This window comes from Notolepis coatsorum (genome assembly GCF_963971535.1).
Source record: "Notolepis coatsorum genome assembly, chromosome: 9".
Taxonomy (NCBI): Eukaryota; Metazoa; Chordata; class Actinopteri; order Aulopiformes; family Paralepididae; genus Notolepis; species Notolepis coatsorum.
The window spans coordinates 9,147,864-9,170,517 of NC_140173.1; the positions used below are offsets into that span (position 1 = coordinate 9,147,864).

The window sequence follows — 22,654 nt, forward strand, 5'->3', positions numbered from 1 at the left end:
CCGATGAGCAGGTTGGCACCTTGCATGGTTGCCTCCGCCATCGGTGTGTGAGCGAATGGGTGAATGTGTGGAACAAAAAGTGCTTTGGATAAAAGCGCTATATAAATGCACGATTTACCATTTAATCACAGAGACAAATACAAAATATTCCTTTATGTTTTAGAATTGCTAAATTCTGCTCTCAATATCTGGTGACATGAAAAGGTCTAGAGTGGGACAGAATTGAGGTGCCCATGCATAACGTGCGTGTCCCCACACATGTGTGCCCACACAGAATTGAGGTGCCCATGCATAACGGGTGTGTCCCCACACATGTGTGCCCACACAGAATTGAGGTGCCCATGCATAACGGGTGCGTCCCCACACATGTGTGCTCACACATAATGTGTGTCCTCACACATAATGTGTGTGTATGTGTGTGGATCTTGGGAGGATGGGGAAAGCTCTTCACCAGCACTCACAATGCTGAAAGTGTCCTTCATCAAGAAATGCAATTACTGGAATCAGTTGTGAAGATGTTTTCAGTTTGATTACGAACAAAGGAGTCGAGGAAACATTCTTCTTCATCTTGAGGTTACTTTATATTCCATTAGATTCGTACCCTACATTTACACATGAAAATCAGACAAACAGTATCAAGACAATTCTAATATATTATTTGTGTGCATTTCTTTGGCAGCCTTTATAATGTAACTTTGACAATTTTGACCATCTTTGTCAGTAACAAAGTGATTGAATTCACATGTAATGTGGTTGAGTTGTAACTAACTGGACATGACAAGAAACCATGACACTGTTGAAAAGCGAACCACCTAAAAATAGATGATAATTTGCAGCACGTCAACCCGGTCTGAGAGGGACTACTGCGAAATCAACACCTCATCAAATTAAACTTAATCATTGTGACTGGCGTTGAGTTTGGACAATCATTATTACAGTACATTAACACAGTCTGGCCCATGGGGTCTTTAATTACTGTGAATCAAAAGGACTTAATCAAACAAATTAACAATCAGGTCGTTGCCGTTCCTCATCAGTTTCATATCTGCTGTCAAAGGCTCTTGTCCCTGCTGTCTTCCTTTGGATCAGAGGTGGTACAATCTGCACATGTTTAGAAGGTCTTGAGAGCTAGCAGCCTGTTCCACATTTTCTCGATGGGGATGTTGGAGACATTGGGAGGGTTTTTAACAAGCAGGTAGGAGCCTCCCAGAACAGTCACCGTGGCACAGAACACCAAGCCATTGTTGATCACCTGAAGGAAAATCAATTGTATGGATTAACTTGTAAAAACTTTTAAAACATCTATTTCACTTCTGAGCTGGAAATCCTTTAATAATAATAAACCTTGGGCGGCTACGTGGTGCAGTGGGCAAGGCGCTCACCACGAATACTGGAGACGCTGGGTTCACCTGTTCGAGCCCAGCGCTCCACATTGCTTTCAGTTTAGCTGGTCGTCCGTACTAATACACATTGGCAGTATTAGGGGGTGGGAAGCTGGTGGGGTGGGGATCGGACGTTGTGGACAGCGACTCCTACAGGTCGGTTGGTGCGCCTGCACAGCAGAATCAGGAAGCAACGGGGGCGGCGTGACCCTACCACGCAGACCCTTGCCGATGAGAGATCGTGCTGTGCAGGTGAAAAGATGCGACGCCTGCCTCCTGGTGTACCGGAGGGGACACGTGATGCAAGGCTTCGTCCACATTGCAGCGGGCCTGTGGGAGGCATGGCCTAACAACGTTCGAGACAGGGGAGGGTAGAATTGGACAATACGAAATTGGGATGGGAGAAATAGAAAATGGGAGAAAAAGTAGATAAAAAAAATATATATATATTTATGTCATTAAAATCTATTAATTGCTTGTCGATTAGGATTGATGATTTCTGACAGTAAAAGACGATTAGCAGGTTTCTGACTAAATAAAAGCAATGCATAAAGTGTAGACATATAATATAAAAAGAGTATAAAAGTAGACAGCAAAAAGTGTAGACAGGGGTGGCTGGGTGGCGCAGCGGACTAAGCGCTCGTCACCAACGCAAGAGACAGAAAAAGACGGAATGAAAGTGCAATAAAATACCTATAATTTACATAGATTAGCATAAAATAGAAAGAGTAAAATAGTGCAAAACACACTTCTTCCCCTTACCCATAGTTCTACCCATCTCTCCATCCAGATAGTTTCGGTGTGATTTGCAGAGGGTTGGAGATATCGGCCATAGAGACGTCTGCCTAATACAATGGAGCTCAATGGGACGAACGTCTCTTTCTTGAAATCATGACAAGGTTACTCAAGATAATCCACAGACCTCGTTGTGAACAGTTTCATTAAGAACTATTTTGGCGGTTGTCCTTTGGTAGAAAATAGTTCTCAATGAAACTGTTCACTATAGTTCTGTGGATTATTGTGAGTGACCACAGACATCTCTACAGCCGATATCTCCAAACCTCTGTAAATCATACGAGAACTACCTAAATCAGGGGTTCCCAATCTTTTTTATACCACAACCCCATTTTATTTAGGATTTTTTTTGGCAACCCCACACTTAATGTATCACGTAATTTCAACATGGAAATAAGGAATATCAAAATAAAAGCACACATTGTTGAACTTGATCATGCATATTTATTAGAAAATGAAATGACAGCACTATGTTATCAATGAAATTAATGAATATTATCAACAAAAGCACCGGAATTGTTTCAGTATGCACATTTATAAAACAAGGCATATTTAGCCAAAATATGTTGCCAGAACATGAAAAGAAAATGCGCTCAGGTGCGCTTTGGCGGAGATCCGCCTCTAAAAATGCGAAAAATCACATAGGTGTCTGAAAATCCGGCCTCACATAGGTATGTTGATGTGAAGGGGACAAGCCTTCTCAGCGCAGCATTACACAACACTGGGTACTCGTTCCGGACTGATATCCAGAACTTTGAGAGGGCCTGTCCAGTGAACTTGACTTTCAGTAGCTCGTCACACGAAAGATCAATGGGCTTAATTTATGAAGCGATATAAGAACAGATTTTGTTCTTAACTAGCATTTCTTCTTATTTTGTTCTTACCTGGGATTCAGCAATGTTTTCTTATTTTTGCTTTTCTCTTAGGCAAGACCAAATTCTAAGAGTGGTCGAGAGCACTCTTACCCAGATAAGAAACTCTTACCCAGATGAGAAACATTTAAAAAAGCCTACAATTCATAATATTATGAATATATAGTGCTTTTCCTAATGCTCAAAGACACTTTACAAAACAAACAATACAATACAGTTTTAGTAGAGAAATAATAATAATAATAATAAAATAATATATAAAAAGGTGAGCGGAAGAGTTCATGGGTTGAAAGCAAACCATTGGTCAATTGCCCCCAAATACGACTTTATAAACCCAGAGCTTTTCAATAATTATTATTATTATTATAACTTATTGTGTGCGTTCTGCTTCTGAAATGGATTATATATTGCTGTTAGAACAGTTAGATGCTCTGGCCGTATGCATAGAATGCATATTTACAACCTCTCCTCTCCTCCCCCCTCTCCTCTCTCCTCTTCTCTGCTCCACACCTACAAGTTCTGAGCGCACTCAGGGTTTTAGCCACAGGGACCTTTCAGAGAGAGATGACAGGTGACAGATCCGGTATTTCCCAACCTACTGCGTGATTGGTTCTTGACAAGCGCGCAGTCGTTCAGTATCGACAAAGCCTACCTTGCTGGAACGATTTATTTCGCACTATACAGTATGTATACGTATAAGTACAAGTATAAGTCTTTATTTGTCATCAGATTAACACACACACACACAGCGACCCACAGGAACACACACACACACATGCACTGAGTCATGAGTCGTGAGACATGTGTGTGCGTGCTCGGACTTGCGCTAAGGCTGCCTCGCTAAGCCGTTTATTTATCCTGTTGAATGGATCAGCATGCAATGCTGACCCTCTCAAGCTGTTTTGCAGATGCCTCATTCACCTTATATAAGGAGCAGGCGAGGCGTGTCTGTATGCAAATGAATTGAGCACGAACACGCATTTCAATTTAAGAACAGGTGGGATTCATCATTCAACACACCTGGGTAAGAACGGATTTGTACTTTAAGAACGGCTTGATGAATGTGGCGGTGGCTTTTCTTATTTTTCTCTCTCAACAGATGGGTAAGAAAGAATATAAGAAAAATAATAACAGAGTATTGGTGAATGAGGCCCATTGAGCACTTCCTGCTCAGACAGTGGGAGGCCTGCTGCGTCATGCGCAACGAACGGATCTTTGATCCAAATTGTCCGTGCTCTCTCCGAAATTGTTCAATGAGCCCTTCTAGTGGCTACAGACGATGCGCTTAAAAAAAAGAAGTGCAACATTGTTCCTACAAAAAGCCATCAAGCAGAGTAAATACCCCAAAATCTCCGCTGATTATCCTGGAGTGTCACTAACGGAGTTTCCTAATCCAGCTAATTATCAGCACATTTCTCTGCCAATGGGTTGTTTTTGTCTGCAAGGAAAATCCACGCTTCTTCTCGAGTTAAAAAAAGCAATTTAACTCTTTCAGTGCCACTCACGAGATTTCTCGTGTTTTTTTTATAGGTGGTTGCTAGCCACTCACGAGATTTCTCGGATTTTTTTTTTTTTTTTTTTTTTGCGATCTGAAAAATTATTGCATCACCCGAGCCTACCCGAGTATAGCCGAGGGGCGCCGACGATCACTGTGGAAAAAAGCGCCCCCTGTCGTCTCCCAGATGACATAAGTGATTTTGGAATGGACTCAATGAAAATGAATGGGGAAAAAAATCCGGTACTCCACATTTTCCAGTTCACTGATCCAGCCGGGGTTACCACAGTTAATTCTGGAGCCTCAGATCCCCGCGGATCATAGAGATCTACTGTGTCGCGTTGGATCCATACACTTATCGATTTTTTCGAATGGTGATCAGGAATTGGAATATACCAGTTGGATACCATCTGATGTCAGGTAAGGACTCTGTGTTATCAGTGGTAGGATAATCGGAGTAAGTTTGATGAAGTTATAAGCTGTTTTGTGAAATGTCTTCTTTCGGTTTCATTGTAAAAGTCCGAGAGGAAATCAACGGGGCGATTATCAGTGCGCGGCCGTAATGTGCGTGCGTGCACGTATAATATTGATCATCTAGCGTTTATTTGAAAACGATTCATAAAAAGGCCGACGAATATCAACGTTGTGGAATATTCCACTAAAAGACGATTTTCATAGAATGCTCCAGAATGAGCTGTTTTTTATATCAAAACGGGGGCTTTTCTAACTGCTCTGAAACGGAAACGACGCGATAAAAAAAGAATCTGCCTTCACAGCACTGACTGGAAAATAGTATTTGATAATGCGATGGGCAGATTAGACACATAGCCATAATTTAAAACATAGATTAGGCGATATTAACGTTAACATTGGCGCGGATGGTGGCATTCAAGCGGTAAAACGGAAAACCAGGCATGGCATTGAAAGAGTTAATACTCTGCCTCGAGATAGCCACCTCACTTCAGTGTGGTATACAGTAGCAGCTGGTTATGCGCAGAGCCCATTTCATCATGACCAACCGGCACCGCTTCTGACAACAAACCTATCCATTGCAAGTCCAGGTTACACATAAAAGACCAGACCCCCGGGCCCGGCAAATACCGCCATATAAGCAATAAGCTGCCGGGTGGAAAACTCTATCCAAGTTTTTTTTTTGTTGCCAATGCGCGACCCCACTGTGGGTCGCGACACATAGCTTGAAAACCGCTGACCTAGCACTCCAGGTAAGGGGGAAAATAATATTTTGTTGTTTTTGTTTTGGGTGAACTGCCCCTTTAAAGATTATTGTAGTTATTCTCAACCTATAGGTTATTTTTTCATACTTTATACTGATTGATTCGGAGCAAAAACCGATCAATCGAATAACATATGAGTGAGTTGTGTTTTTATGCGTAATTTCTTCAACTGAATTGAATGGAGAGCGGCAGCCAACCCTAACGCCCAGAAACACACAATTCACTCAATAGTGGTCCACCTGATGGGACTCTGCTCAGAATCAATCAGTATAATTAACATTTATGGAAATAATTACCTATGTTGAAAATAACTAACAACTCTTAACACATTGTCCGCCATGCATTGTACCCATCCTTGGGCCCAGTCTGCCAGTGCTGTAACCCTATGGAGATGTTTACCTTCTTTGCAGGGCTATAACTTTTTAAATATTATAGATATATCGACATTACTATGGCCCATTCAACATCGGGTATCTATCGTTCCGGATGTGGGAACGTTATATTTTTTCATTCATACATTGTCGTGTTAATACCGTCGTGAATATACGTATGTTTTTAAGGTTTTCTGCAGTAATTCCTAAAACGCAAGTTATAGGCCCTGACGCATATGATAGATTATCGATGGCGTTTCTTTCCTATACACGCTATATAAAAAAATTCAAATGTATATGATCGGTATACATTACACTTCATCATGCGTGAAGGAAAGGGGGGGGGGGGGGGGGTCGTTTATAATTCCTTGATTGTCAGTAGCGTCTTTTTTTACTATGGGTTGATACGTTGATCAGATGGATTTTTTTTAAACTCAATTTTTATTTGCATTTTTGGATTACAAGCATACAAACAACATCATCTTTGAATATCATTTTCATATCAGTCAGTCTTCCAGGTACATAATACATAGACATAATGTACAACACCTTTAAACAGATATAGACAATAAAGAAAAGATTTTAATACCCAATAACAGAAATGAAAAATACCGACTTAAGCAAAAGTCCCACTGACATAAATAATAAATTGAAAAAACATAAAACAATTGTCATACCTAAATAATAGAGATGTAAAATACTAACTAAAGTAAAAATGTGCGACATGGGTTCAGAGACCCTCCTTGAACCTCTTTCCTCCTTTACCCTTCGCCCTCTTGTGTTGCATTTGTTTCTTCCTCTGTGATGTCGTTTTCGTTCCCTTTATAATCCTCCCACTTTCCCCATCTTTCCCCAAATTTCTTTTCCTGTAGCCTCAGCATGTGCGTTATCCTCTCCATATCCTGTATCTCCTCTACTATTCCTACCCATTGTGCTATTGTCGTGAGTCTTCTTTGTACCACAGTCTCGTTATTGCTTTTCTGGCCGATATCAACATTATCATTATTAAATACTTGTCCCCCCCTTGTATTCCCTTGTGTGTCAGGTCCCCTAAGTAAAGCACCAGTCCCGTTTGTGGTAACCCGTATCCTAATATTCTGATCATTGCCTCCCCTATCTCCTCCCAATACCCCTTCAGCTTCTGACATCCCCAGAATATGTGTGTGTGATTTGCCCCCTCCTTCCCACACATCCTCCAGCATAGCATGTCCTTTGTGTTGGTGCATATTTTCCCTTCAACTCTGGGGTTATAAAGAATCTGATTATGTTTTTCCATCCAAATTCTTTCCATACCCTTGATCCTGTCGTTGAGTGCTGTACCTTGCATATGCTACCCCATTCCTTCTCTGTTATTTCTATCTCTAATTCTCTCTCCCATTTCTCCCTTATATAATCGGTCGTGTGTCCCTTGCTGTTCATTATAGCCTGGTACAGTGCCGAAATTACCCTTCCTTTCCCCCCTTCGTATGCCCACACTATCATCTCGATTATTCCATTCTGTTTTTCGTCCTCGTCTCCTCTTATTTCTTTGTTGTAGTAATCTCTAACCTGTAGATATCTGAAGTGGTCCCTGTTTTCTAGTCCAAATTTCTCCTTTAATTTTTGTAGGGTTTGCATTTCCCCCTTCTCTATCATTTTGCATATCGCTGTTGCCCCCCCCCCCCCCCTCTCCGACCTTCTGAATCCATGGTCCAACCTCCCTGGCTTGAATCTCTTGTCATGTGCTACCCATCTCAGAACCCCTGACTGCTTCTCCAATTTGTGTGTTTTTACTACTCTGTTCCATATGGTCAAGGTGCACTTGGTGATTGGATCTAACAGTCCCTCTTTTTCTTTGAATAGTTCCCTATCCCCCACCAGAGCTTGTACCTTGTATCCCACCCCTTCTTTTTCAATGTCTTTCCATCTTGCCTCATATCTGTCGTTACACCAGCACGTCACTGCTCTCAGTTGTGCTGCATAATAATAGTCTTGTAGGCTGGGTACTGCCATCCCTCCCTTTTCCTTTGGTAGTTGTAGTGTTTTATATCTGACCCGTGGTCTTCTCCCCGCCCATATGAACCTCGATATCAGTCTGTCCCACTCCCTGAATTGATTCTGTGGTATTTGTATCGGTAGTGACTGAAACAGGTATAGTAACCTTGATAGTATGTTCATCTTAATGACCTCTATTCTTGAATTGAAGTCCAAGGGCATTACTGTCCATCTCTCTAAGTCTCTCTTGATGTTCTGATTTATCTGTGTATAGTTCGCCTCAAACAGTTTCCCCACTCCTCTCGTGATGTTCACCCCTAGGTATTTAATCTTGTCCATGTCCCACCTTATCCCGTACTCCTCCCTAATTTCCGTCGTTGGGGTAAAGTTCCATGCTAATGTCTGTCTTTGTCACGTTTAGTTTGTATCCTGAGTAGTGGCCGTATTCCTTCAGTAGATCCATCAGTGCCGGGAAGCTCTTGTCTGGTTGCCTCATGTATACTATCACGTCGTCCGCAAATAAGCCTAGTTTATATTCCGCTCCCTTTATCCTTACTCCCTTGATGTCCTCGGTCTGTCTGATCAGTTGTGCCAGTGGTTCTATGAAAACGGCGAAGAGCGTTGGTGAGAGACAACATGGTAGCCCTCTGTTGGAGCCAAAAAGCCTTTCTGTTTATTTCATTTTATTTGTACTCACGGTGCAGAGGTGTGGCATTTTTAGTCACCATGGCAACCACCACAGGGGTTGGTTACCCATTTATACTGATCAGTGGGTGACGAGCGGCAGGTGTGCAAGGGGATAGCCAAACAGTTTTTGACCGTGTTCGTGTTGATGTGCCGTATAGGTCGGCGTTCAGTGTTATTAGTAAAAAGAGTTTTTGTATATATTTTTTGGTTGATAATGGTCAATAAAAGGATTGGCATATCGAAAATGATACGAGCTCTCTGGACATTGAATTCTTCAAGCACGCGTCTAACTCAAGCCAGCCCACTTGCCCCTCGCAGTAGGCTTATAGGTAATGGTTCTACACCCTCTCTAATCTGATTCTATCCGTCAGGCTGCCATTCACCTTAATTCTCGCTGTCGGTTCCTGATATAGTGCCTTGATCATCTTCATTGCCCTCCCGTTTAGCCCGAATTTCACCAATGCCTTATATAAAAACGACCAACTCACACTGTCGAATGCCTTTTCTGCATCTAGGCTAATCAGTACCACACTACCACCTTGTTTTTGTATCTCCTCCACTATGTGTAATGTCTTTCTTACGTTGTCCTGTGTCTGTCTCCCTTTAATGAATCCAGTTTGATCTTCATCTATAATGTCTGGCATAAACGTCTCAAATCTCTTTGATATTATTGATGTATACATCTTATAATCCACGTTGAGTATGGACACAGGTCTGAAACTACTACATAATTCTCTATCCTTCCCTTCCTTCGGTATCGTGGTGATTACGGCTTCCTTCCACAAGGGGGGCATTTTGCCCTCTTCCATCGTGTGCCTGAATGCCGCGCCTAACATGGGCGCTAATTCTGTTCTAAATGTCTTATAGAATTCAGATGGGAATCCGTCGCTCCCCGGTGATTTGTTGTTTTTAGCTCTACTAATTGCCTCTTCCAGTTCCCGTTCCGTAACTATTTTATTTAATTCTTCATTCTGTTCTCTCCCTATCGATGGTAACTCCAGCTTCTCCAGAAAAGATTATATTTCCTCTTCTCCCGCTGCCTTTGGCTGTGTGTATAGTTTCTCATAGTATTCTCTAAATGTCCTCTCTATTTCAGCTGGGTCCCTCAATATTTCATTAGTCTTTGTATCCCTTATTGTGTGTATCGTGTTTAACTTCTGTTGCGTCCTGATTCTCCTAGCCAACAGTCTGGTCGCCTTTGGTCCCCCTTCATAGTACGTCTGTTTCATAAACCTCGCTTTCTTTTCTATTTTCGTCAATAATTCCCTATTTATCTTGGCCCTTACTTCTTTGATTTCTCCAAGCGTTTCCTGTTCTTTCGATATCTGGTGTCTCCCCTCTAGATCCTTCAGCTTCCCTATCAGATTGTGATATGTCTCCGTTCTGGCCTTCTTCAGCAGTGCTGTTTTCTCCATCAATTTCCCCCTTATCACCATATTCAGTGTGTCCCATAGAATGTTCGGGTCGACCTCCCCGTTGTCATTTTCCTCCTTATACCTGGCTATCTCTTCCTTAATCTGACTCACCACCCCCTTGTTATTTAATATTCCCACATTCAGTCTCCAGATCGTGTTCCTCCGTCTCCCCTCCAGATCTACTGTCAGATATATGGCACTGTGATCCGATATGTCCGCTACTCCTATTCTGCTCTCCCGCACCCTGTAACTGTCCCCCGTCGTCATCAAAAAATTGTCTATTCTCGCATATGTCACGTGTGGGTGTGAGTAATGTGTGTATTCCCTGTCCATGGCGTGCATCCCCCTCCAAACATCTGTAATTCCCATTTCCGTCATTTGTATATTCATATACCTGCTGATTTGCGGCCTCCCTTTTCTAGTACTCGTGGTGTCTAAGTCGTGATTCAATACCACATTAAAATCTCCTTCGCATATCAATATCCCTTCTAGTTCCATCGCTATCATATCAAAAATGGTCTCATATAGATACCTCTCACTCTCTGGGGGTGCATAAACATTCACTAACGTAACCATTTGACCCTCCATTTTCCCCTTCACCAGAACAAATCTCCCCTCCTTGTCTCTTACTTCTTTGGTCAATTCAAATTTTACTGTGTTCTTGATTAACGTGGCTACTCCTCTCCTCAGGGTCCGTTTAAAGGAACTATAGTATGCATTCTCATATCCAAATCTTTTCAGTTTCTCATGTTCCTGTGCTATCAAATGTGTCTCCTGCAAAAAAATCACTTGCATCTCACTTTTTCTACATTTCAACATCACTTTGCCCCTCTTTATCGGATTATTCATTCCATTAACGTTTAACGACATCATTTTTATACCTTTAACCTTTGTCATCTTTCTTCTTTGTTCGTCTGTCAGTCCCCCCCATGTCATACATATTTTTACCTCCGGTCGTAGCCTCCGCTCTCTTCACCGAATACATATAATGATTAACATAAATAAAAAACATAAACTCTACATAAAGTGCTCCCAAGGCGTTCGGGGGGTCCCTGTGTCCCCCCCTGTCCCCTGCTGGTGGGTGAGGAGTAACTGCTCTCCTAGTGAGAGGCCTCCTCCTGACGGCATGGGGGTCTGAAACCCTTGCCCCCAACCGCTCGTCATAATCGCCCAGCATTCTTGCTGTTTTTAGTGTTGTCGAGCTCCTGGTCAAAAGCGCTCCGTGTGTCCTTCTTTCTGTCCAAAGATCCCCATTTCCTAGGTCTCTCTCAATGTGGTTCACATGTTCCAATGTCCCTCCTTCCTCCCAAACAAGCGTGTGGTGTCCTCTGTGTACCCCTCTGCCTATCTCTTTCTTTCTTCCCCCCCCCCCCTCTATTTTCTATGTGATGCTTATTTATCCCCTTAATTACTTCCATCTGTGTTACTCGCAGCGTGTGCCTATGTATTTGTTTCAATATGCTTTGTGTTCCGTCTATTATTCTGGATATGTCTGTTCGACCCTGTTGTTTCCCACTGCGAGTGTGTGATTCTGCTGTGATATCCCCCCCAGGCCTTCGCTGGAATGACGGCTCCCTCCACTGGCCAATGTCTGTTTACCTTCATTTCACATGTCCTCGTCTAATTATATTCCCATTTATTTCCTCCATCAGCGTTTGTACTGTGTGTCCATACATATGTTACGTCTGTTCCTATACCTTGTCTCTACCTGGGAATGCGTGTTCATGTATATGTTACGTCAGTTCCTATATTTTGTCACTATTTGGGTCGTTTATTCTATCTCTTGTGCGTGTACTCATCCCGTTAGTCTCCTCTCGCCTCCTCTCCTCTCCTTCTCCGTCTCTGGCCTCCTCGTCTGTCTCCGCCTTCGGTCCGTCACGTCTCACCTCTGCCCTCTTCTCTCTCCTCTCTCCTCTCCCGGGCTCCGGTCTCCTACTCTGGTCCACCCGCGTGCTTTCTCCAGTCTCTGCTGCAGGTTCAGCGTCTGTTCCTCCCGTCTCCTTCCGTCTCCGTCCTCCGCCGTCTGCATCCCCTGTCGCCTCATCTCCTTCGCCGCCTCCCGCGCCATTGGGTATGTCACCGTCCCTTCCTTCCAGTGGATCCGTAGCGAGGTCATGGGTGATTGGAATTTCATTCCGTTTTCCTTCAGAATTCTCTTCAGTCCCGCGTAAGACCTGCGTGTTATTGCCACCGCTGTCGAGTAATCATGGTCAAACGACAGCCTCTTCCCCTCGATTTCTATCTTCTTGGTCCACGCGGTTCTAAGTATCAATTCCTTAACCTCGAATCTCAGAAAGTTAATAATCACCACCCTCGGGGGTCTGTCCGGTTGTGGTCTCGGAGCCAGCGCCCTGTGGGCCCTCTGTATCTCCATTTTTTCCAGTCCCGTCTCCTTCAATTCTTCTTTGATAAGCTTCTCCACATATAGGGTCATCAATTCCCCTTCGACCCCTTTCAATCCCCATAGTCTGATGTTATTTCTCCGTGACCTCACCTCCATGTCCGACATCTTTGTCTCCATCTTTTCTTGTTGTTGAATCGCTTTTGTTAATACCTTGTGTATCTCTGTGCTCCATTCTTCAGTTTGCGCCACTCTTGTCTGTAGCTCGGCTACTCCCCTACCCTGTTCCGCCATCTTATCGTCCACCATTTTGAGTTCTTTATTTATTTCGCCTCTGAAATCTTCCTGTTCCTTCCTCAATTCCTCCCGTAGTTTCTCAATATCCCTCCTTATCGTGTCCGTGTTCGATTGTATGGTCGTCAATATTCCGGCCTGCATCGTGTCCGCGTTCATTTGTATGGTCGCCAATATTCCTGCCTGCATGGCTACGGCCCATCCTGGCATTTCCGTATCTGCCTCGGCCGGTCCTCCCCCCTCTTCCGCCTGCTTTTCTTCGGCCTCGTTTCGGGGATTCTGTTCCATCAAACTCTCCTCTTCTCGTGAGTCCTCCATTTTTCTTTCTTTCACAATTGTTATTTCTTCCTTACTTCTCGTTTGCATCTTCATTTTTAAACTCTTTTCGGGTCTTTATTTATCTGTTTTTCGCTCTTTTGACCAGGAGCTCCACCGCACGTGTTACCCATCTGCTCTCATACCGGAAGTCCGATCAGATGGATTTTAGTGAAATAAATAAACAATCGGGGCTGAAAATAATGTTAGATTCCTCTTACCGTTCGCCAATGAGAGTGGATGAAAAATATTCCAATTATTTGACGTTGATCTGCTAGATCAATTTTCCCGTTTGTATGACGCAATAAACGCCGAAATCATATTGATTAGTGCATTTCGAAAGCGATCCCAATGCACTCGATTGCGTCTCTTGATCCACGTTACAAGATATTACTACCGGAGGATTCTCCCAGATGCACAGAGCGCCACTTCCGGTTTGGCGTGGAGTGTAACTCGCCCGAAATCCACCAGGCGGCGGTATTGAGGCGTTGCAATATCAGAACAGGGTCCAGCTGCGTCCCGGAGGGAGGCTGGATGAATTATGAATGCCATGGCAAAAAAATGAAATATTGATCCCAAAAACGAGTTAACTCGTTTCTGGCGCACAACGCATGGCGGGCAATAACGAGTATACTCGTTTTTGGCGCATAAAGTGTTAAAAGGAGCATTTCACACAAAACACACACACACTGTTGGTATTGTGACAACACTACAACATACAAAAGCAGCCCATATGGAGAAGACTTGGTAAAGTCTTATGACCCTCTACCTAGGTTTTAGGCATGGTCATATAATATGCTATCTAGCTTGTGTGTCACTCTAGGCCTCCTGCTGGGTCCAGTCATTGGAATAACAAAGGAATGACAGACTAGAAACTCTGCCTTTGTTCCAGGTGTGAATTGGTCTAATGACAATGGGTCTCATTCCCGAACGGATTTACGACAAAATCTCCTTTTAGGCAGATTTCTGCCCATTTAAGGCGGCGGTTACACCTTTCATATCATCTTCGTATTGTTTTCATATGCGTATCGCCGCGACGTCGTGCGCCTCGAGTCACACTTTCGTTTTTTTTTTCGTTTTTGTCACCCGAGCACACTGATGTAGTACACTGCCAAAGCAGTAGGTGGCAGTAGGTGGCAAACATGAAGGCAATTTCAACCAATCAGAACGAATGTGCCAATACACTTCCTGGAAGCTCCAGCAAAGAAAATGTCAATAAGGCAGGCGCCTATGCCGCGCCACCATCTTGCCTATTTACTCAATGCAGCAATTCTTTTTCAGCAAAGCCTAATAAAAGTGCAATAAACAAAACGGATACATTCACTGTGTGTTCTGCCTGTCATTTGTTGATGAAACAAAACTAACATCAACACAAGTGACCACCAAGAGCGGATAGTTTAATCTAAAAAACGATCGGTAGCATTGTTAGCTGCATGCTAACGTCAATGGAGTATGCCATTATAACAATATAGCATTGTGGCTAGAAGCTAACGTTAGCTCACGCTACTTAGCCAGCACCAAAACTGATGATATCGCGAGCTATCAGTAGTTAGATAACATTAGAGACAACGCTGTGTGTATTAAACAAAGGTGAATAGATGACTGGGCCATTTTGTTTAATGCTTGTTAAGTTGAAAGGGGAGCTCTGAGCTAACATGGTCTGAATCCTGATAGCTCACGTTAGCCAGCTGCTCATGCAATCGGTAATGCTAGCAGAATGAATGGATGTAAACTTTATTTAACATATTGCATATGGGTACAATACAATACGGCTCAATACAAACAATTGTTAAGGGAATGCAGACTGTTGTAGCTTGGACTGGGGTCCTTATAACAATAACTTGACAACACATGGTAGCTGAAGCTATTTGTGACACGAAGCTATGTCCCAAACACACACACTGTTGTCACCGGAAGGGCACGCGATGGTATCTACTGCGCATGGGCGTTTTCGCAACAACGGCTAGCGTGCTGACTACACGCTGTTGTCGATTCGTTTTTTTTGCGTATCTCCAAACGCAAACATAATTTTGCGTTTCAGCCGTATCCACAAAAAAACGCCAAAAAACGCATTTCTGTGTAATAGGGACATCAAACGTCGTCAAAAACGTATAAAAAAAACGCCAGGAATACACTAGTCTAACCATGGCCTAAGACATATTAGGGCTGGTAGCGCGATTCCCCAAATTTTCCTGAGATCAGATTTGAGCATGGCTGAGAGCAGATTTAAGAGTGCTGAAGAGCACACTTATGATTGATTGACTAATTGAAAATGTTATTAACTTGACAGACTGTGGTCTCATAGTGATTCCTTCATGTTAACGCTACAGGCCTCCTTGGAATTAATTACTTAATCATAATTAAAATAAATATGACAATATTTGTACGATAAGAAATTACACATTTGATGTCGGAAAAATAAATAATATGATCACAGGGCAGCTGGATTAACCATATCTGAACCAGCTATTTTGGACAAATGTATAATTACTTTAATTACTCAGATATTCAAACACAATTATGCAATTATTGTGAAATGATTGAAAATAATTATTATTTAATGCCTTCTGTGGAATTTGTATTTCTTATTTGTTACACATCTGTTTTAATGATTAATTATATACATTTGAAAGAATGCAGGTCAACATGCAATATGTCCCATTGATTGGTATACAATGGGACAGACCTTTGTTTGAGCTATAAACCTGCATTCCTTCGAATATATCATTAATCAATTAAACGTATATTGAAATAAACTATATAGCATACACCAACACTGAAATGACAGTGGATAAATAAATAAATAAGAACTAAAGCTAATCGCATTGGAAATAGACTGCATTAATATTCCATAACAAGTCTTGTGTGCGCCAGTATGGCCTATGTGTCTAATGAACAGTATAGGCTTAATATATTCTAGTTACTTGTTTCATTAGGATTTAGTAGATACTATATATATGCTCTGCCTCTGCCCTACGTACAGTATAAGTACAGACTGTACCTATACTGTACGTAGGGCAGAGCATATAGTATCTACTAAATCCTAATGCAACAAGTCATTAATGGAATAATAAGCCTATACTGCATTCATTCATTACGCTGTAGGCATTAATGGAATAATAAGCCTATACTGCGTTCATTCATTACGCTACACTATACTGCGCGTGTGTGTGCGCGCGCACACACTGCGGCAGGTGTACCACGAGCTGTACTATATATGATGACAATACATTAATCTAATCTCATTTCGATGGGTCGCGCAAGACTCGCAAGGCACTTCCGCATCCATTTCCACACAGCTGAGTCATTACTTTGCCTTATAAAGGAGCTCTGGAGGCGTTGTTTTGTATGCAAATTACCTGAACGGGGACGCGCTTTCGCGTTTGAGACATGCCATTCCCCAAGCAGATATCAGATCATATCACAGGTGCGACCGTTTGAGCCACTTAAGACATATTACCAGCACGTTGGGGACTCAGAGTGAACTTGTCATTGATTCTGTCTCAGTCGGTTCCAAGATAAGTCTTCCAAGAGAACTCTTTGGAAAATTTTGGGGAATGAGACCCATTGATCACATTGAATTCTGGGAGTGTAGTTTTTTCATCAGATAGCTGAATTCACTTGAATCCTTTCAAAAAAAAAAAAAAAAAAGGGAAAATTCTGAGGAGGAGCTCAAGAGCTCAGACTCCTAAGTTAATGTTCCCCTGTTAGTTTATTGTTACTCTTGTCTTGTATTATGTTATCTGTTTAGTCTTAGTCTTGGTAGTCTGCTCGTTTTGTCCCAGTGTATGGTGTTTGTCTTGTCATCCATAGTTGTAGTTCCTTGTAGATCTTTGTCAAGTCTGTTTTCCCTCCCAGGTGTCTCCTGTTATAATCAGCCCAGGTGTGTCTCGTTTGTAATTTGTTCATGTGTATGAACTTGTTTCCGTGTGGGTTCATAGTCTTTTCCTGTTTGTACCACGCTGTCGTTCCATGTGTCCAGGTTCCTCGTGTTTAGTAAGTGTTCCCCGTGTTAGTTTAGAGTTTGTGTTATGTTTTCCCCCTCTTCCAGTTTTGACTGAGAGGTTTTGTTTTGTGTTCTGTTTTATTCCTTGTTTTGTGATTAAATACCCCTTGGACTTAAAGCCACATCCCCTTGTCTGCATTTGGGTCCTGCTCTCACCACCACACGTGACAGTATGAACCCACCAACCCAGGACCCAGCAGACAGGACGGGTGAGGCATTGCAAGTCATAAATGACTTTTTGAAGGGTGAACCGTCCTGCGGTTGTTCTACTCTGTAATGGAGTGGATCCCCGAGCTGGCCCCACAGATGGAGGAGCTTGGCAGGGCCATGATCAAGGCGCTGTTCCAGGATCTCTGACCTCCAGTCCCCTCCCAAGCCTCTACTGCTAGCACGGCCTCGGCTGTTAGCAAAGCCTCTACAGCTAGCACAGCCTCTTCTGCTAGCACAGTCCCTGCAGCTAGCAAAGCCTCTACTGCTAGCATAGCCCCTACTGCTAGGACCGCCCCTTCAGCTAGCATGGTCCCTGCTTCTAGGACTGCCTCTTCAGCTAGCATTGTCTCTACTGCTAGCATAGCCCCTACAGCTAGCAAAGCCTCTACTGCTAGCACAGGCCCTACAGCTAGAGCAGCCCCTACAGCTAGCACAGCCCCTACAGCTAGCATAGCCTCTACTGCTAGCACAGTTCCTGCAGCTAGCAAAGCCTCTACTGCTAGCATAGCCCCTACTGCTAGGACCGCCCCTTCAGCTAGCATGGTCCCTACTGCTAGGACCGCCTCTTTGGCTAGCATGGCCCCTACTGCTAGGACTGCCTCTTCAGATAGCATGGTCTCGACTGCTAGCACAGCCTCAAATGCTAGCATGGTCTCTGCTGCTATGACCGCCTCTTCGGCTAGCATGGCCCCTACTGCTAGGACTGCCTCAAATGCTAGAATGGTCTCGACTGCTAGGACTGCCTCTTCAGCTAGCAAAGCCTCTACAGCTCCTCTCCCTGTGGAGCTCCCTGCTTCTGGCCCGAAGAGGTCCCTGCCCAGGAGATCCCTACTCCAGGCGCATCTCCCCAACAGGACCCATCTCCCCCTGTTTCAGTTTCCTGGCCCCTTTCCACAGCCTTCTGCCCCTTATCCCCTTCTACCTGGCCTCTTTCCCCAGTTTTGCTCTAGTCCCCTCCTCCCTGGTGGGTTGCCTCAGTTCCCACCCACCCACTCTGGATCACACCCACCCACCCTGCTCATCCCCGGGCGGTCATATGGAACATCTGGAATCTGTCCCTTGAGGGGGAGGTACTGTCATGCCCCACCTGTTACTGGAATATTCTCCCCTGCTCTACCTCTCCCCGTCCCTGTATGTTTGTTCCTGGTGTCCCTGTTCCTTAGTGTTCTCCCCCTTCTCTCTCTCATGCTCTCTCTCTCTTGCCCTTAATGTTCCCCTGTTAGTTTAGTGTTACTCTTGTCTTGTATTATGTTATCTGTTTAGTCTTAGTCTTGGTAGTCTGCTTGTTTTGTCCCAGTGTATGGTGTTTGTCTTGTCATCCATAGTTGTAGTTCCTTGTAGTTCTTTGTCAGTCTGTTTCCCCTCCCAGGTGTCTCCTGTTATAATCAGCCCAGGTGTGTCTCGTTTGTCATTTGTTCATGTGTATGTAAGTTCCTTGTCTGTTCTCTGTGTGGGTTCAGTCTTTTCCTGTTTGTACCACACTGTCGTTCCATGTCTCCAGATTCCTCGTGTTTAGTAAGTGTTCCCCGTGTTAGTTTAGAGTTAGTGTTTTGTGTTACATTTTCCCCCTCTTCCAGTTTTGACTGAGAGGTTTTGTGTTGTTTTATTCCTTGTTTTGTAATTAAATACCCCTTGGACTTAAAGCCCTTGTCTGCATTTGGGTCCTGCTCTCAATGAATGAATGAATGCATGCATGCATGCATGCATGAATGAATGAATGAATGAATGAATGAATGAATGAATGAATGAATGAATGAATGAATGAATGAATTAACATTTTATTTAACAGATTGCAGAATGGGTACAATACAGTACGGCTCAATACACACAATTGTTAACACTTTCTGTGCCAGCCATTGTACCCATCAAAGTACCCTCTCTGCCAGCGCTGTAAGTCTATGGATATGTTTACCTTCTTTGCAGGGCTATAACTTTTTTAATTTGATTGCTATATTGACATTACTATGGCCCATTCAACATCGATTATCTATTGTTCAGGATGTGGGAACATTATACTTTTTCATTCATACATTGTTGTGTTAATACCTTCTAGAATATAAGTGTTTTTAATCTTTTCTGCTGTAATTCCAAAAACGCTAGTTATAGGCCCAAACGCATTATATAGATTATCGATTGCTGTTTCCCCCCAATACACGCTACACCAAAAAACTCAAATGTATATGATCGGTATACATTATGCCTCATCATGCACGGAGGAAAGGGATTCCCCGATCATCAGTAAATGCTTTATGTAGGTTGGTTGGATATATTGATCAGATGGTTTGCAAACAAGGAAACGCACAATCGGGTTGAAAATAATGTTATATTCCTCTTACCGTGGGTCAATGAGACTGGCGGTGAAAGATCCCAAGTATACGACGCCGATCGGTCCATTTCCGGTTTGTATGTCGCAATAAACGCCGAAATCATATAGATTATTAAGTTTAGAAAGCGATCCATTATGTACATAGTGTCTGTCGGGAGTCCCGCAACGAGATGTGACTGCCGGATGAGTTTCATCGATGCACTGATGGGCACATCCTGTTGGCGAGTGTAACTCGCCCGACCATCCACCAGGCAGCGGTATTGAGCCGTCGTTGCAGTCACCTATAGGGTCCAGCTGCAGCACCGCGGGTGTATATATGAATTATGAATGCCATGGCGAAAAAATTAAATATTGATCTCAATAACGCTGGACAGCGATCTTGGCAGACAACACATGGCGGCCAATAACGCTGGAAAGCGATTTTGGCGATCAATGTGTTAAGGGGATGCAGACCAGAGAAAGACGTTTGTCTTGTTCACATCAGGGTCCCCCATTTTCAATTCATACCACACGTGACAGCCTGGCAATTATATTGGATGGGAAACTCAGACCTTTTAACCTTCCTGCGGGAGGAGACTGTTTACAAATTAAGATACCTCAGAGATTAAGCAAATGCAAAATCAACTAAATGCGTGAAAAAGGCATGAAACACAATGTATAAATGATTATGGATATAATATTAAAAAAACATATGATATTGTCAGATGTGTAGAATTCTCTCAATTTCTCTCTCTCTCCCTCTCACTCTTCTCACCCCATGGAGTTATGGGGTGGCGGTGTGGTTAAGTAACAGTGTTCCCTGACAGAGAGAACGCACTCTCTGGGAGGGCTCAGGGGCTGATATTAATACTGCGGCTTCGAAGGTGTGGAGGGATTACAACAATAGGACGGTGGCGGTCAAAGGTCATTCCAGGAGTTCCGAGGTATGAATAAAGTTTAATTATAAGAAAAAACTAAAACAAATTTGAAAATGAGTGTCTTACCTTGTCTTGCCAGTGCCAGTGTTTCACTGCTTCGTGATACCTTGTACGGGTGAAAGTGACCTGTGGGACAGTGAATATCAGACCGACTTGAGAATATGCTGTAATTTGAGACAATATGAAATGAGTATTGAAATTGATTGATTGATTTTTATTTGGAAATTACAAACGCATCATAAAAACAAATGATCATGACCAATTTGTATTCCTGAGAATATCACCTAAAAGCATTAATTAAATGAATTAAAACACTTATTTCCAAGGTGGTCCTCGATGGAAGAGTACAATACAAAATTAAAAACAGAAAAACAGAGCACCTATAGCCTACTCTACTCTAGCCCTGGAATCTGATTTTCTGCCCTATCATGGCTGCTGAGCCAGTTGCTCTTCCCATAATTTAGCCTTTACCTTTGTTTTAAAAATGCTTTTGGTTTGACTTTGCTTGGTAGGCAGAAGTAGTTAATTCCTGTGTAAAAAAGGAGCTTCTTGCTATCTTACTCTTAACCTTAGGAACACTGCAAGACATAATTCTAGCTCTGGTGTTATGATTGTGTAGCTCTCTTACCATAACCACATAACCTTTCAAATATTCATTAGGAGAAACTTGCCATTGTGTACAAGGGAATTATCGTTCTTGGCAGGATGAGGTGGAGGATGTTATCAACCTTTTTCCGGAAAATGAACCATTTGGAGTTGACATGTGCTCGCATCTAAACAAACATGAAAAGAGTACATATGTGAGTGAACTATGTATCCCTGATGTCTCATTCAGAAAGGTTTTAGAAGAAATCCATTCCAGTAGTATTCTTGTATGCATTATAATATGATAACTGTAAATCATATATCACAAGCCTGGTTTTGAATGGTGAATCCTTTCAAGGCATGTCATATGTTGTTGGAAGCATACATGAAATGGGTGGTGGTGTAAGGCATAGAACATATATATGGAGTATATTAGGGGTGTAACGGTACACATATTCGAACCGTTTCAGTAAGGGACCTTCGGTTCAGTACACGCTGTGTACCAAACAAATACAACGTTACTTTAACCACTAACGAAATGCATGTGCGGAACTTCATTCAAAACTCCAAGTTCACCCCCAAAATATAACTTGTGCAAAGGGCCAGATGTTGTTGGTTCAGCCCACGCACACCAATGAGAGATTACCTGTAATTTAGCATAGCCTCATAGTATGGCGAATGCAAAACAACAAGCCAGAGCTAGACCTGAGGGATGATTTACAATAAAGTGCTAAAAACTGAAAAGTAGGCTACTTAAATTTTTTTTTATTATCTTTCCCCCACCCCTTCTTTTTCCGTTTTTCTCCCCTCCCAATGTTAGTCGTTATGCCAATTCCCAATCCCCTTCCTGGTCGTTGCGCACTCTACCCCCTACCGTCGGTCTGGGAGGGTGGAGACTATCACATGCTTCCTCCGACACATGTGTACCCAGCCCACCAATGGACTCTCACTGGGAGAGTGTAACGTGTGGAAGGTCACACTACCTCCCTCCAGATCCTTCGCTCGCTGTGCAGGCGCCCCAACCGAACTGTAGGAGTCGCTGTTTACAACGACCCGGACCCACCCACCGGCTTCCCTCCCGCTGACTATGCCAATCGAGCCAGTATGACGGCCGGCCAAGCCGGAGGCAACGCTGACAGCCGGATTCGATACCAGTGTCTCTTGCGTTGGTGACGAGCGCTTAGTCCGCTGCGCCACCCAGCCGCCCTACTTACATTCTTGACACTAGAACTTCCCAAATAGCATTTGCATAAAAAAGAAGGTAGGCCAGCTGTAGTTTACATAGCTTGCATACAACTTTGTCTCGAGGTTCTACAAAATCCGAAGTATTTCCAACCAGGGCTTGAGATTGCTCGGAGTGCAAATCACTGTCTTCGCGATGTTGCTGTTGTTGTCTATTTGTTACTACACATTCAATGAAAGTGACGTTGCGTG

General features: G+C 43.2%; 1 protein-coding gene across 1 annotated transcript in view; it reads right to left on the reverse strand.

The window, feature by feature from the left end:
* Window positions 1-628: 628 nt before the first annotated feature.
* kmo (kynurenine 3-monooxygenase) overlaps window positions 629-22,654 on the reverse strand; it is a 113,143-nt gene continuing 91,117 nt past the window's right edge. The window contains exons 13-15 of the mRNA XM_084322188.1: window positions 21,307-21,408; window positions 20,702-20,761; window positions 629-1,252 (exon numbers count right to left, since the gene is read on the reverse strand). Of these exons, the coding sequence (XP_084178314.1) occupies window positions 1,112-1,252; window positions 20,702-20,761; window positions 21,307-21,408 (303 nt within the window). The 3' untranslated portion in view covers window positions 629-1,111. The remainder of the gene's footprint in view (window positions 1,253-20,701; window positions 20,762-21,306; window positions 21,409-22,654) is intronic.